The sequence below is a fragment of the Nomascus leucogenys genome, chromosome 13 (assembly GCF_006542625.1).
Source record: "Nomascus leucogenys isolate Asia chromosome 13, Asia_NLE_v1, whole genome shotgun sequence".
Classification (NCBI taxonomy): domain Eukaryota; kingdom Metazoa; phylum Chordata; class Mammalia; order Primates; family Hylobatidae; genus Nomascus; species Nomascus leucogenys.
This window is the reverse complement of record NC_044393.1, coordinates 31,860,489-31,873,942: the sequence shown is the minus strand read 5'-3', so window position 1 is coordinate 31,873,942 and position 13,454 is coordinate 31,860,489. Positions and strand designations below refer to the sequence as shown.

Genomic DNA, 13,454 nt, shown 5'->3' with positions numbered 1-13,454 from the left:
AAGAACTGCAGCTTCTTCTTTCAGAGAACTTCTCATCTGACATCTCATTTCACATTTGGAGAAACTGAGGCTCAGAGACAAGTTGAGACTTGCCTAGGGTCACATAATGTTATGGCAGAGATGGGACCACAATCCAGGGCTTCACACCCTCGGCCCTTGCAGGTTTCTGCTTAAGCATAGAAGCTCCCAGAAAACCATCTCCAGCCCACTGCATGGATGCTCAGGCAGGCCCCGGCCTCTCCCCCTTGAGCTTGACTCTGAGAGCACAAGCCGAGTCTCTGAGGCTTCCACAGCCAGCATGGTGACCCTGGGAAGCAGCCAGGCACAAGCGAGCTGACCTCTCTCATTTCCCTCAGCAGAGGCTGAGGTGGTGAGGAGCAGGTTTCAGGTTCCCAGGGTCGGCAGTGACCTGAGGAAGCATCTTTACCAGGGATCAGCAGTTCTGAGTGGGTGTGCAACCAGGCAGGCTACTTCTGCTCTCAGAGCCTGCTTTTGAAGCACATTAGATGAGAAATGCGTATGCAGAAGTTTTACACAGTCCTTTACATCCCTAGTCACATAGGACCTCAGGCCAAGCCTGAGAAGCAAGGCCTCCTATTTAGTAGGAAAGAAAAATAAGGCTCAGAGAGGGTAAACGACTTGCTCAAGGTCACATACCCAGTCAGTGGCAGAACTGCGATTCAAACTCAAGTATTCTGACTCCCAAGTTCAGCCTTCATTCTGCTACATTGGTGGATCTCAAATTTTAGTGTATATACTAATTTCCTGTAGAATTGTTAGAACTACAGATTCCAGGCCCTCACTCGCAGATACTGGTTCATTCAATCCAGAGTGTGACCCAAAATATGCAAGAATCAGTGAAGACTTTTTGAGTTCAAATGGCAGAAACCCAACTCAAATTGGCTTAAGCAAAATTGATAATTTATTTGCTCGTGGACTGGAAAAATCCTGAGGTGTATAGGCTTCAGGCGTAGCTGGATCCAGGTGCTCAATTTATCTTCAGGAATTACTTTATCTCCATACCTCAGTTCTGTTGTCCTCTCTGGTGGCTTCACTCTAAAGCAGCTTTTACCTTGATAATGTTGAGGTGGCCTCCAAGAACTCCAGGTTCCTACATCTCAACAATCCTTATAGAAAGAGGGTGCTTTTACCCTAATTTTTCCAGCAAAATCCCAGGGCAGACTGCCTCAGTGAGGAGGACGTATATGCCTATAGCTGAACCAATCTCTGTAGCCAGGGGGCCAGAGGATACGGGATTCTCTGATTGGCCAGGCCTGTGTCAAGTTGCCAATCCCTGAAGGCAAGGGTGGGATCGGCCCCACCAAACCTCATGCACTAAGTGGGAGAAGGCTGGTTCTCCAAAGGAAAATCCAGGTACTGTTATCTGAAGAGGGACAGATGCTAAGGAGGCAGGAGCAAAAGAGTTTCTCTAGCCTTCTTGGGTAGAACGTTCATATGAATCGCCTGGGAACCTTGTTAAAATGCACATTCTGATTTGGGAAGTGGGGCCCAGGATTCTGCATTTCTTACAGCTCCCCTCTGATGTTGAGGCTGCTGGTTCTCACGCTAGCCACACTCTGAACACCATATTGCATTTCTAAACTCACTCAAGCCACTTCGTCACAAGGCACTCTGCAGAGAGGCCCTGGGCTACATAAACCTCTTTTTTTTTTTTTTTTTTTGAGACAGAATCTCGCTCTTTTGCCCAGGCCGGAGTGCAGTGGCGCTATCTCGGCTCACTGCAAGCTCCGCCTTCCGGGTTCACGCCATTTTCCTGCCTCAGCCTCCTGAGTAGCTGGGACTACAGGTGCCCGCCACCGTGCCCGGCTAATTTTTTGTATTTTTGTAGTAGAGACGGGGTTTCACCGTGTTAGCCAGGATGGTCTCTATCTCCTGACCTCGTGATCCGCCCGCCTCGGCCTCCAAAATGCTGGGATTACAGGCATGAGCCACCACGCCCGGCATAAACCTCTTTCTTCCATCATTCTCTCCCCACCTTCACCCCATTCCCTGTTCCCAAACCCACCTGAATAATATCAGCACCATCTGTTTGGGAACCACTCACCAACATACTATAGATTCTGCTGACAAATCACAGTTGAAGAAATTGTCCATTGTGCCCTCCAATGACTTCTTTTTTTTTTTTTTTTTTTTTTTTTTTGAGACGGAGTCTTGCTCTGTTGCCCAGGCTGAAGTGCAGTGGCACGATCTTGGCTCACTGCAGCCTCTGCCTCCCAGGTTCAAGCGATTCTCCTGCCTCAGCCTCCTAAGTAGCTGGGATTACAGGTGCGCACCACCACACCTGGCTAATTTTTTATGTTTTTGGTAGAGTCAGGGTTTCACCATATTGGCCAGGCTTGTCTCGAACTCCTGACCTCAAGTGATCCACCCACATCGGCCTCCTAAAGTGCTGGGATTACAGGCATGAGCCACCACACTCAGCTCCAGTGACCTTTTATGAGGAGCCACAGAACAAATTCTCTTTTGAATTTATACTCAAAAAATATTTGTTTCTGTCAACAGACAAATTGTGCTTCCTGGGATCTTATGGTGATGTTGTACAAGTTTCCATTTTTATCTTGGCTACTAGGAAGCTCAGAGATAAATCTAGTACTCAATGGTAGTAGCAGTCCCACTCTGGGCTTCTGGTTCAATAATCTTTCCCTTCTATATGGTGTAGAGTAACCCTTTTTGAGTCTTACAGTGCTCTGTATATGGTTTAATATTATAAGCTCCTTCAAATCCTTTTTGGAAGTTGGTTCTTCTTTGGAATATTCTTGACTTTCCCCCAGTCTTTATCTATTCAGATCCTCCCTGTTCTTCAAAACCCAACTCATTATCTTGCTGCTCGATTATTATTATAAACAGGTTGCTTTTTATACAAACTTATTAACATACACATAGGCATATAAATTCATTTTACAAGAGTGGTTTGATGTTGTACATGTTTGCAGTTTGCGTTTTTTACCCAGTAAGTATTTTAGCAGTCTTTGCATGGCGCCTCCTATCTTTACCACTCCCTAGTAGCTTCTTTCTCTTTCATTCTTAAAATTGTGGTAAAATACACATAACAAATTTTCTGTCCTAATCATTTGCAAGTGTACACTTCAGTGGTATTCAATCCATTCAGAATGTTGTGCAACCCTCACCACCATCCATCTCCATAGCTCATTTCGTCTGAAACTCTACACCCATTGAACACTAACTCCTCACTTCCCCTTCCCCCAGCCCCTGGCAACCACCATTCTACTATCTGTATCTCCTAATAGCTTCTTAGTATGTGGCTTCGGAATGTAATTGTGTGTCCAGTCTCCCCTTCTCAACTCGGTCATAGAGCAGGAACTATGTCCTAATGCTTTCGCTTTTTTTTTTGCCCTGTCTTATGGTGCTGACAGACACTTTTACTTCCTACTATATAAAGCATGGCACGCCAGGCATGCAGCCATTCACTCACTGTGCATGACACTCCTACTGTGTGCCAGGAGGCACTGGGCTAAGCACTGAGGAACACAGGCGTGAGCACCAGCCTTTCCTGTGCTGCAGTGATGGGAGCATTCTGTCTCTGCGTGTTTGGATATGGTAGCTCTGAGCCACAGACAGCTGTTGAGCACAGATGGAGTCATAGCTGAGATGTGCTCTAAGAGTAAAATCCACACTGAGATGTGAAGGCTTAGTACAAAAAAAAAGAATGTAAAGTATCTCATTAATAATTTTTATATTTATTATATGTTAATAATTTTGATATATTGAGTAAAATAAATACATCTTAAAATTAGTTCACTTGTTTCTTTTTACTTTAAAAAACCTGGATGTAAAAATTTTTTTTTTAATGAAAAATAGGCCAGCTGTGCTGGCTCATGCCTGAAATCCCAGTACTTTGGGAGGCCGAGGTGGATGGATCACCTGAGGTTGAGAGTTCAAGACCAGCCTGACCAACATGATGAAACCCTGTCTCTATTAAAAAATACAAAAATTAGCCAGGCGTAGTGGCACATGCCTGTAATCCCAGCTACTCAGGAGGCTGAGACAGGAGAATCACTTGAACCCGGGAGGCAGAGGTTGCGGTGAGTGGAGATCGCACCACTGCACTCCGCTGGAGTGACAAGAGCAAAACTCCATCTCAAAAAATAAATAAATAAATAAAAATTTAAAAAAAACCTAAAAATAAATTTAAAAGGAAAATAAAAATAAAATAAAATAAATAAAAATAAAGAAATTTTTTAAAAATGAAAAAAAATACAATTTTAATTTTAATTTTTAAAAACCTGGCTGTAGAAAACTTTAACTTATATTTGTGGCTCACATGACATTTCTGGGCCTAGTGACCATGAACATGGACATTTCTGATGCCCAGTCCACACCAGGCAGTAGACATGGTTCTCTCATTTAGGGGGACAATCACATTTTACACAAATTTGACTCCTGCCAGTGTATCACTTTTAGAAAAATCACACTTTCAGCTGGGCATGGTGGCTCATATCCCAGCACTTTGGGAGGCCAAGGTAGCAGGATAACTTGAGGTCAGGAGTTCAAGACCAGCCTGAGCAATATTGTGAGACCTGCCCCCCGCCCCCCCACCACCGCCCCCTGTCTCTACAGAACATAAATTTGAAAAGATTAGCCAGGCATGGTAGTTTGTAACTGTAGTCCCAGCTATTAAGGAGGCTGAGGTGGGAGGATCACTTGATCCTGGGAGGTCGAGGTTGCAGTAAGCTATGATTGCACCACTGCACTCCAGCCTGGGTGACAGAGCGAGACTGTCTCTGAGAAAACAAATCACACTTTATTGTGCGAAAATGGAACTCATGGGAATTCCCTATTTTAAAAAAAAGTGGACTTCTCCAGTGTTGCAGTATCTCTAGGCTTGTGGGCCAGAGGAATTGCAAACTGTGCTTCCTTCATGATCCGGGGCAGTGTCACGTCTGCCAGTAAACAGAAATGGTTGTGGTTAATGTTTCTGCAGCACTTACTGCATGCTGGGCAATTTTACACTCATCAACTTGCTCAGTGCTCACCACCACCCTGTGAGGTAGAACCCTCGCCACCCTTTCTCAGAGATGGCCTTGGATTGTGAATGAGCACAGGTCTTCTGAGACCCCTCCCTCGGGACCCTGTGGCCATCTTGAATATGTACATTGATCACGTAAGTGAAGCATACAAGGTGCTCAACACGCGTGGATTGGAAATCACAAGACTCACAGCTGCAGATCAGTGGGTGCCCAGAGAGGTAGAGTGAGCTGCCCTACCTCACACAGTGCTGCTCTTCCCAGAACATCTTTATGCTGACCAAAACATATGAAATGTGATATAATTTTATGTCATATATGCCACACAAGATGCCTGTTTAATTTCCCAGAACTGTAATACACATTTATCTCAAAGAGAGATGCTGGTTTCAGTTTTAAATGCATGCAAGTACATTATAAATCTGTGCTTAATTGTGATAATTTTTCAAATTAATGATCCAGCACTCCAAGAGTCTGAATGTGTTCCTTATTTTATTTCCAAAAGACAAACGAAGCAAAACTGCTCAAGTCTTGAGGTGGCAAATCTTTCCCAGTTCCCACCAGAAGAGGCAAATCCTTGTAAATAAAAGGAATCTTTTTTCGTTTTTAAAAGTAACTCATCTAAGCCTAGGAATTTGGGTTTTTTTTTTTTCTTAAACCACAAATACATGTTTATTTTAACAAGATGAGTATAACTGAGTTCTAACTGCTTTAGAAGAAAATGGCAGTTGTGCAGAGATGAGAAAAGCAAGCACTTCCTTATGTGGTTGTCACAGCCTGCCCTCTCAGCAAATGTGTGTGCATATTTTGAGAAAAGAAATGAAACATTTCTTCCACTTTTACAATTATGTTTTGACTCTATTTGGAGTAAATGTGTTTTGTTTAAGCATCCTTAAATTAATTGAACACAGCAGCAAAGTCTGCAAGCTCTACCTCCAAAATGTCCCCCAAACCTGTCCAATGCTTACCTCCTCTCTGCCCCCACCCCGCTCTGGGCCACCATCACCTCATACCTGAACAATTTCTGCAGATTTCTCACAGGGTTCCCTCCCCTGCTCCCTACTGTCTGTGCCTCACTCAGCCACTGGTGGGATTAAAGTGCAAATTGAATCCCATCACTCTCGTGCCAGAAACTTTCCATCATCCTTAGAATAAAATCCAAAGTCCTCACTGGCCCTACAGGATATGGTGGCCTCATCACAACCACCCTCTCCCCTGCCCATGAGCTTCAGCCACACTCTCCTGCTTTCAGTGCCTCCAACTTCTCTCCAAGCACATGCCAGACTCAGGGCCTTTGCATTTGCTGTTCCCTCTGCCTGGAACACTCTTCCCTCAGAGTGTCCCCTCACTGGTTCCTTTGTGTCATTTAGACCGCAGGTTCTGTATCCCCTCCCCTGACAGGCCTTCCCCAAATGCCCTGCCTAAAAGAGCCAGACCTGTTGTTTCCCACAGCACCCTCTCTTATTGTCCTCACACTTTTCATTAACCCAATTTGTCCTGTTATTTATTTGTTGGCCTGTTTATTGTCTCTGTCTCCCATTCGGCTGCAGTTGAGTTCCTGAGGGCGTGAACTTGCTTCTCTTCTTCACAGTTTAGAAAAGGGCCCAGTAAATGTTGGCTGTGTAAATGGATGAATGAATTACCAAATAACTCAGAGAGAGACAGAGAGAAAGAGAGGAGGAAGAGGAAGAGGAAGAAGAAGAAGAAGAAAGAGGAAGACGAGGGAGGAGGGGGAAGGAGAAGGAGGGGGAAGGAGGAGGAGGAGGACAAAGGAAGGAAGGGAGGAAGGAAGGGAGGGAGGGAAGGAGTTATAAGCCATTTATAAAATGATACCAGTAATACAGTGCCTTGACAAACTAGATTGTTTGAGCCATGTTATGTGACCTCATCTTGTTATTTAATATAAAAAATGGCAATTTATCATCGGATAATACAGTAGTTTTTCTGTAGTGTTTGCTCTGAGCCTGACACTGCACTGAGTATTTCCCCACCGCACGTCATATTATTGTCTCCATTTTGCCGATGAAGACCTGAGAGGTGGGTAGGGGGCAGGAAAGTGGTCAGTGAGGTGCTGGTGGGGTGGAGGGGCCAAGGATCAGCTGAGGCTTTCTGATCTGAGAGCCGGCAGTGCCCACCACCCGCTCTGCCCCCCAACAGCTCTACCTGTTACATTTCTGTTATCCTCATGCCATCCTCTGAATAAACACCCATCATGCTCGTCCTTGGTACCCACGACAATGACAGCTTGTCAGCCCTGGGCCAGTGCTGTGGCATGTGGACATGGGGAGGCCCAGAGGTGGCAAGGATGGAGTGGGCTCCGTGTGGGGAGGATGAGGGTGCATGGAGCTGGCGGGGGAGTTAAGACTGGGAAGGCCAGTGGGAGCCAGCCCGGGGGCAGGGGACCTGGATCAGAAGATTTCCCCACATGATGCTTCTGATGAAGCATCAGAAGACTTCCCAGCATGAGGCTTTTGGTAACCGGGCTCGCCTCCCTTCTCTCTGCTGCAGGATGGGGTGCATGAAGTCCAAATTCCTCCAGGTCAGAGGCAATACGTTCTCAAAAACTGAAACCAGCGCCAACCCACACTGCCCTGTGTACGTGCCGGATCCCACATCCACCATCAAGCCGGTGAGTAGGGGAGGTCCCGGTTTCCCTGGGGGCTGCCGGATGCTGCCCCAACATTGCCCTAACAGCCTCCTGTCTTCCCAAGGTTGGGCAGGGTGAGCTTGGGGTGAAAGGGAGCTGACTGGCTACCAACAGTGCCCTGACTCGACTCTCCGGGATGCAGCGCCAGCATGCATAGGGGCAAGGAAGTCACCTCTCTTTTCCTGCAGCCCAGGCTTGGCCCCTCAGCCTGGGCTCCACCAAACAGGTGTGAGTGAGCATTTCAGGCCTCTGGCCTGGGCGGAATCAGAAGCAGTGCTGAGATTAAAGAGTGACCAGTAATGATAGCAGCTGAAGTGACGATGTAATGGTAGTATCAGCAGCATTGCAAAAATACAGTAACAATTGTCATAATAATAGTACCAACCATAATTGCGTGAGTATAAAACCAAGGTAGCAGCAGAAACAACAGCAAGAGTTGTAAAAAGAGAAGCAGTCATGCTAGGAGAGGTATTTACCAACTTCTTTTATGTTTATACAGAGCTGACTATGAACAAAGCACTGTTCTAAGCCTTTACGGTTATTAGCACCCTAATCCTCACAATAATCCTATTGTGTGACACACAAATACATTTTTCTTGAAAATAAAAACACAGGCCAGGTGCAGTGGCTCACACCTGCACTCCCAGCATTGTGGGAGGCTGAGGCAGGAGGATTGCTTGAGCCCAGGAGTTTGAACTGCATGAGCTATGATCACGCCACTGCACTCCAGCCTGGGCAATACAGGGAGACCCTGTCTCTTTGAAAAAAAAAAAAAAAAGAGCTGCTTAGAACACCATAGTTTAGGTGTCACTTCCCCTTTGCATGGACACTTAGATTGTTTCACATACATAACAGAGCCTTTATTTATGGAATATAAATCACTGGTGGGCCTATTATTTCTTCGAACTTAGTCGGAAAACAGTGATCTGGACCAACCCCTTCACTGTGTGTTGAGGGGAGGGATCAAGCAGCATCCCCCGGTACATCCAAGACCGAAGGCCAAGGCCACAGCTCAAGAAACCTGGATCCCGCTGGGCACGGTGGCTCACTCCTGTAATCCCAGCACTTTGGGAGACCGAGGTGGGCAGGTAACCTGAGGTCAGGAGTTCTACAGCAGCCGGCCCAACATGGTGAAACCCCATCTCTACTAAAAATACAAAATTAGCCGGGCATGGTGGCATGTGCCTGTAATCCCAGCTACTCAGGAGGCTGAGGCAGGAGAATCACTTGAACCGGAGAGGTGGAGGTTTCAGTGAGCTGAGATCACGCCACTGCACTCCAGCCTGGGTGACAGAGTGAGACTCCATCTCAAACAACAGCAACAACAAAAAACCTGGACCATTTTGTTTGCTGGCTCTGCCCCTAATGTGCTGTGTGGTGCCAGGCATGTCCCCTGCCCTATGTGGGCCTCCTCCCACGACATGCAGGACTAGGGTAAGATGCTCTTGGGTATCATTTTCAACACAGACCTTCCATGGGTCCCCATACATTGGTCAGATTCATTCCCTTCTCCCATTTCTTCCCCACAGGGGCCTAATAGCAACAACAGCAACACACCAGGAATCAGGGAGGGTAAGTATCTATGAGCAGATGCAGTGGAGTCACGTGTCCTGCAGAGGATTCCGCTAGGTTCTCCCTCAGCTTGAGGCATAAATCCCAAACAGTCAAACCCCTGTTGAGAATCCCCAAAATTTCCTCTGAAGTACTTTGCACAGGCTATTGTGTTTCTAGAACGCTGTTTAGTAACATGAGCAAAACATATTTAGCTTTAAACTTGAGAATCACACCCAGCATGGTGAGACACCTACTTATACTAGGAGCCACATATCAATGGGTGCCGAGCTGTGCCAGGTGCCGGGTGAGGGTCACCCAGGGCTGTGGATGCACTTAGAGGAACCTCACCCTCCGTGTGTCTCCCTTCCCAACAGGCTCTGAGGACATCATCGTGGTTGCCCTGTATGATTACGAGGCCATTCACCACGAAGACCTCAGCTTCCAGAAGGGGGACCAGATGGTGGTCCTAGAAGAGTGAGTCCCCATCCCACTCCCCCTAAGACAGAACTGCCTCCTCTACTCAACTATGTGCTCTTTTGTGCTTCCATAAAGAACCTGATAGATGGGCTATCTTATCCTGGGTATAAATGTCTAATGAGAAGCTAATCACAATAGTGGAGGAAGGGTTTGCTATCAACCTGGATGAAGGGGATTGTGCACTTACTAAGAGTGCACGTCCAGCCTGGGATGAACAGGTGAAGCTTTCTCAGGGAAGCCTTTCTAGGGCTCCTGTGATTAAGCCACCAGCTTTACCTGTGGACCGGGCCCCATCGAGTCCACCTTGCATTTGGAAATCCTTGGATCTCTGAGTTTGCCACCTCTGATCTCCTACAGCCTTCACCATCATGGGTATAGTGTCCAGGATGTGCTGAAGCCAGAGAATGGGAGTGGTCATGCCTGGCCGGACCCCCAAGCCCACTCTCCCCTATTCTCAGCCCCAGCTGAACCATTCTGAGTCTCCATGGGCACAGGACCCTGCCATGAGTATAGCTAATAAGACCAAAGCTGCAAGTCCAGGGAAAAGGAGTGGAGCCAGAGACCCAGGGCTCTGGGCTGTGGACAGGGTGATTCCAGACCCTCAGATGCACAACAGGAACTGTTGTAAGGATCCCTACCCTAATCATGGGCGCATGCTGAGGCTGACATAGTCACAGCCCTGTCCCTCACCCTACTGGCTTTCTGGAGGCAGGGAGTTTTCTAGGTCAAGGCCGGGGAGCTTAAGGAGACTGGAGAATGATCCTTCTGTCCCTAACAGCTTTACTCCCTCCTGTCCCTCAGATCCGGGGAGTGGTGGAAGGCTCGATCCCTGGCCACTCGGAAGGAAGGCTACATCCCAAGCAACTATGTCGCCCGTGTTGACTCTCTGGAGACAGAGGAGTAAGTACCCTATTTCCTACCTTCCAGAACGAGGCATGAGCAAAGCCAGCCTTGTTCGCAACTCAGGACGTCTGCACACACTGTGCCACTGCCTGGCACATACTCTTCCCAGGGCTCTGGGCTTGGCTGGCTCCTTCTCTTCCTTCTGGTTTCAGCCTTCCGGTCAGGGAAGAGAGGCTAAAGTGGGTCCCAGCTGTGACTCTGTCTTGTGGAAACCTGTTTTAATCCCTTCTGAACATGTTTTACTAGCAAAACGACCTGGTTTCTTTGGTTGGTTACACTTGCATTCTCTGCCTGCCCTGCAAGGAAGAGAGCTGGCGAGAGCAGGGACTTTGTCTGCTGCTGCATCCTCGGCACAGGCTGGCATGCAGTCAGTGCTCTATAAATATTGTTGAATGAAGCACATGGTCTTGCCAAGGAGGGTCTCTGGAGAGGTGAGACAGCTCACACCTGGCCAGTCATCCCTCATTTGTTGTTTTGTTTTGTTTTGTTTTGTTTTGTTTTGTTTTGTTTTGAGACAGGGTCTCACTCTGTTGCCCAGGCTGGAATGCAGTAGCACCATCACAGTTCACTTCAGCCTCAGCCTCCCCAGGCTCAGCTGATCCTCCCACCTCAGCCTCCCAAGTAGCTGGGACTACAAGTGCACATCACCATGCCCAGCTAATTTTTTTCTTTTTTGTATTTTTTGTAGAGAGGGGGTCTCCCTATGTTGCCCAGGCTGGTCTCAAACTCCTGGGCTCAAGTGATCCTCTCGCCTCAGCCTCCCAAAGTGCTGGGATCATAGGCCTGAACCACCGCACCTGGCCCATCCCTCATTTGATTCATTCGACAAACATACTCATGACTCTTCAAGCCCTGTGCCAGGCTAAGGGGCTGTGGAAACAAATAAGATATATCCCTACCCTCAAGGAGCTCTCCGTAACCCATCGTTCTTGGCTGTGGGTTCTTCTTGTGTCTAGCTTGACTCTAAAAATATACTTCAATCATCCATCCATCCATCCATCCATCCATCCATCCACCCATCCATCCATCCATCCAACCATCCATCCATCCATCCATCCATCCATCCATCCATCCAACCATCCATCCATCATCCAACAGATACCTGTTGATTCCCTATTCCAGGGATAGAAGATGACTCAGATGGGGCTCCCTGCTGGAGATGTTCTCTGTATGGTGGATGAGGTTGATGAGTAAAAAGATGACTACACTCTGGGGTGGAAATACATCCCATTAAAAACCAGCCAATCAAAAGTTGACAAATGACAGTCCCCATTGTTTTGTCTCTTCTGCCTCCTCTTTCTAGTTAGATGGTACTAGGGGTTTGGGATGCTTGCCTGTTAAAAATGAAAACGCTTAGGCTTTTCCCATTATAAAGCCACCCCCTTCTGGCTGGGCATGGTGGCTCACACCTGTAATACCAGCACTTCGGGAGGCCAAGGCACGCAGATCACCTGAGGTCGGGAGTTTGAGACCAGCCTGACCAACATGGTGTAACTCCATCTCTACTAAAAATACAAAAAAAATTAGCCGGGTGTGGTGGTGCACGCCTGTAGTCCAAGCTACTCGGGAGGCTGAGGCAGGAGAATCACTTGAACCCAGGAGGCAGAGGTTGCAGTGAGCTGAAATATCACGCCACTGCACTCCAGCCTGGGGGACAAGAGCAATACTCTGTCAAAAAACAATTATGTCTCCCCTTCTTAGTGATCATGGAACTGGGGGCTCTTAGCTGCTTCTCTCTCCTTTTTCTGGGCTTTGCCCTGGGTCATCCCATGCTCTGTTTCTCCACTCCAGGGTCTGAACACTTACAGAATCCCTGGGTCACCTCATGTGGTCCTTGCAGCAACCATGGAGGAGGCATGGCTGGTATTATTTCTCAAAGGCAACATAATTGCTAAGTGGAAAATGCAGGGTGTAGACAACATGAATGGGGGGTTGTCATTTGCAGACAAAGGCAAAATAACCTAGGTGGGGGGTTCTCAGACATGAGCAGCATCAGCATCACCTGGATTGCTGGCTAACAAGTGCTTTCTGGGCCCCACTGTCAGATTCCGAATGTTCATTTCTAACAGGTTCTTGGGTGAGGCAGCTGCTGCTGCTGCTGCTCCAGGGACCCAGCTTGGGAACCACTGATCTAAATACGCATATCTGGCCAGGTGCAGTGGCTCACACCTGTAATCCCAGCACTTTGGGAAGCCGAGGCAGGCGGAACACTTGAGGTCAGGAGTTTGAGACCAGCCTGGCCTACATGGTGATACCCTGCCTCTACTAAAAATACAAAAATTAGCCAGGTGTGATGGTAGGCTCCTGTAATCCCAGCTACTCGGAGGCTGAGGCACGAGATTTGCTTGATCTGGGAGGCAGAGGTTGCAGTGAGCCGAGATCACGCCACTGCACTCCAGCCTGGACAACAGGGCGAGACTCTATCTCAAAAAATAATAATAAAAATAAAAAATGAATACACATATGTGTCCTTTCAGGGCACTCAGGGGTCCTTTTGTCTGAATCAAGAAACTGCTAACAGAGGTTGCCTCTGGGGAGCACAACTGGGACCTTGGGAATCAGGGCGGGATGGAATCTTAGTTTCCCTCATTCCCCCTTGAAATAGGTAATACTTTCAAATGTTTCAAAATTCGAATGTGGGGAAGCATGCAGAAGAGTGAAAAGTCTTCTTCCCACCCTGTCCCCAACCAGCCACTTCCCCTCCCCAGAAGCAACCAGTTTGTCGTGAGTCCTCCCAGATGCTTCCTCCTTATATAAGGAAAGACATCTCTTCCCGCTTATCTCGCACAAGTGGTAGATACCACACACACTGTTCCATGCCTCTCGTTCAGACCTTCTATGCAGCACCTTGTTCCTGTTTTTTTTTT

General features: G+C 47.5%; 1 protein-coding gene across 1 annotated transcript in view; it reads left to right on the top strand.

The window, feature by feature from the left end:
- The window catches only part of HCK (HCK proto-oncogene, Src family tyrosine kinase), a 49,329-nt gene that overhangs the window by 12,269 nt on the left and 23,606 nt on the right, over positions 1 to 13,454 (top strand). The window contains exons 2-5 of the mRNA XM_003273505.2: positions 7,515 to 7,635; positions 9,183 to 9,225; positions 9,582 to 9,681; positions 10,486 to 10,584. Coding sequence (XP_003273553.1) covers positions 7,516 to 7,635; positions 9,183 to 9,225; positions 9,582 to 9,681; positions 10,486 to 10,584 — 362 coding nt within the window. The 5' untranslated portion in view covers position 7,515. The remainder of the gene's footprint in view (positions 1 to 7,514; positions 7,636 to 9,182; positions 9,226 to 9,581; positions 9,682 to 10,485; positions 10,585 to 13,454) is intronic.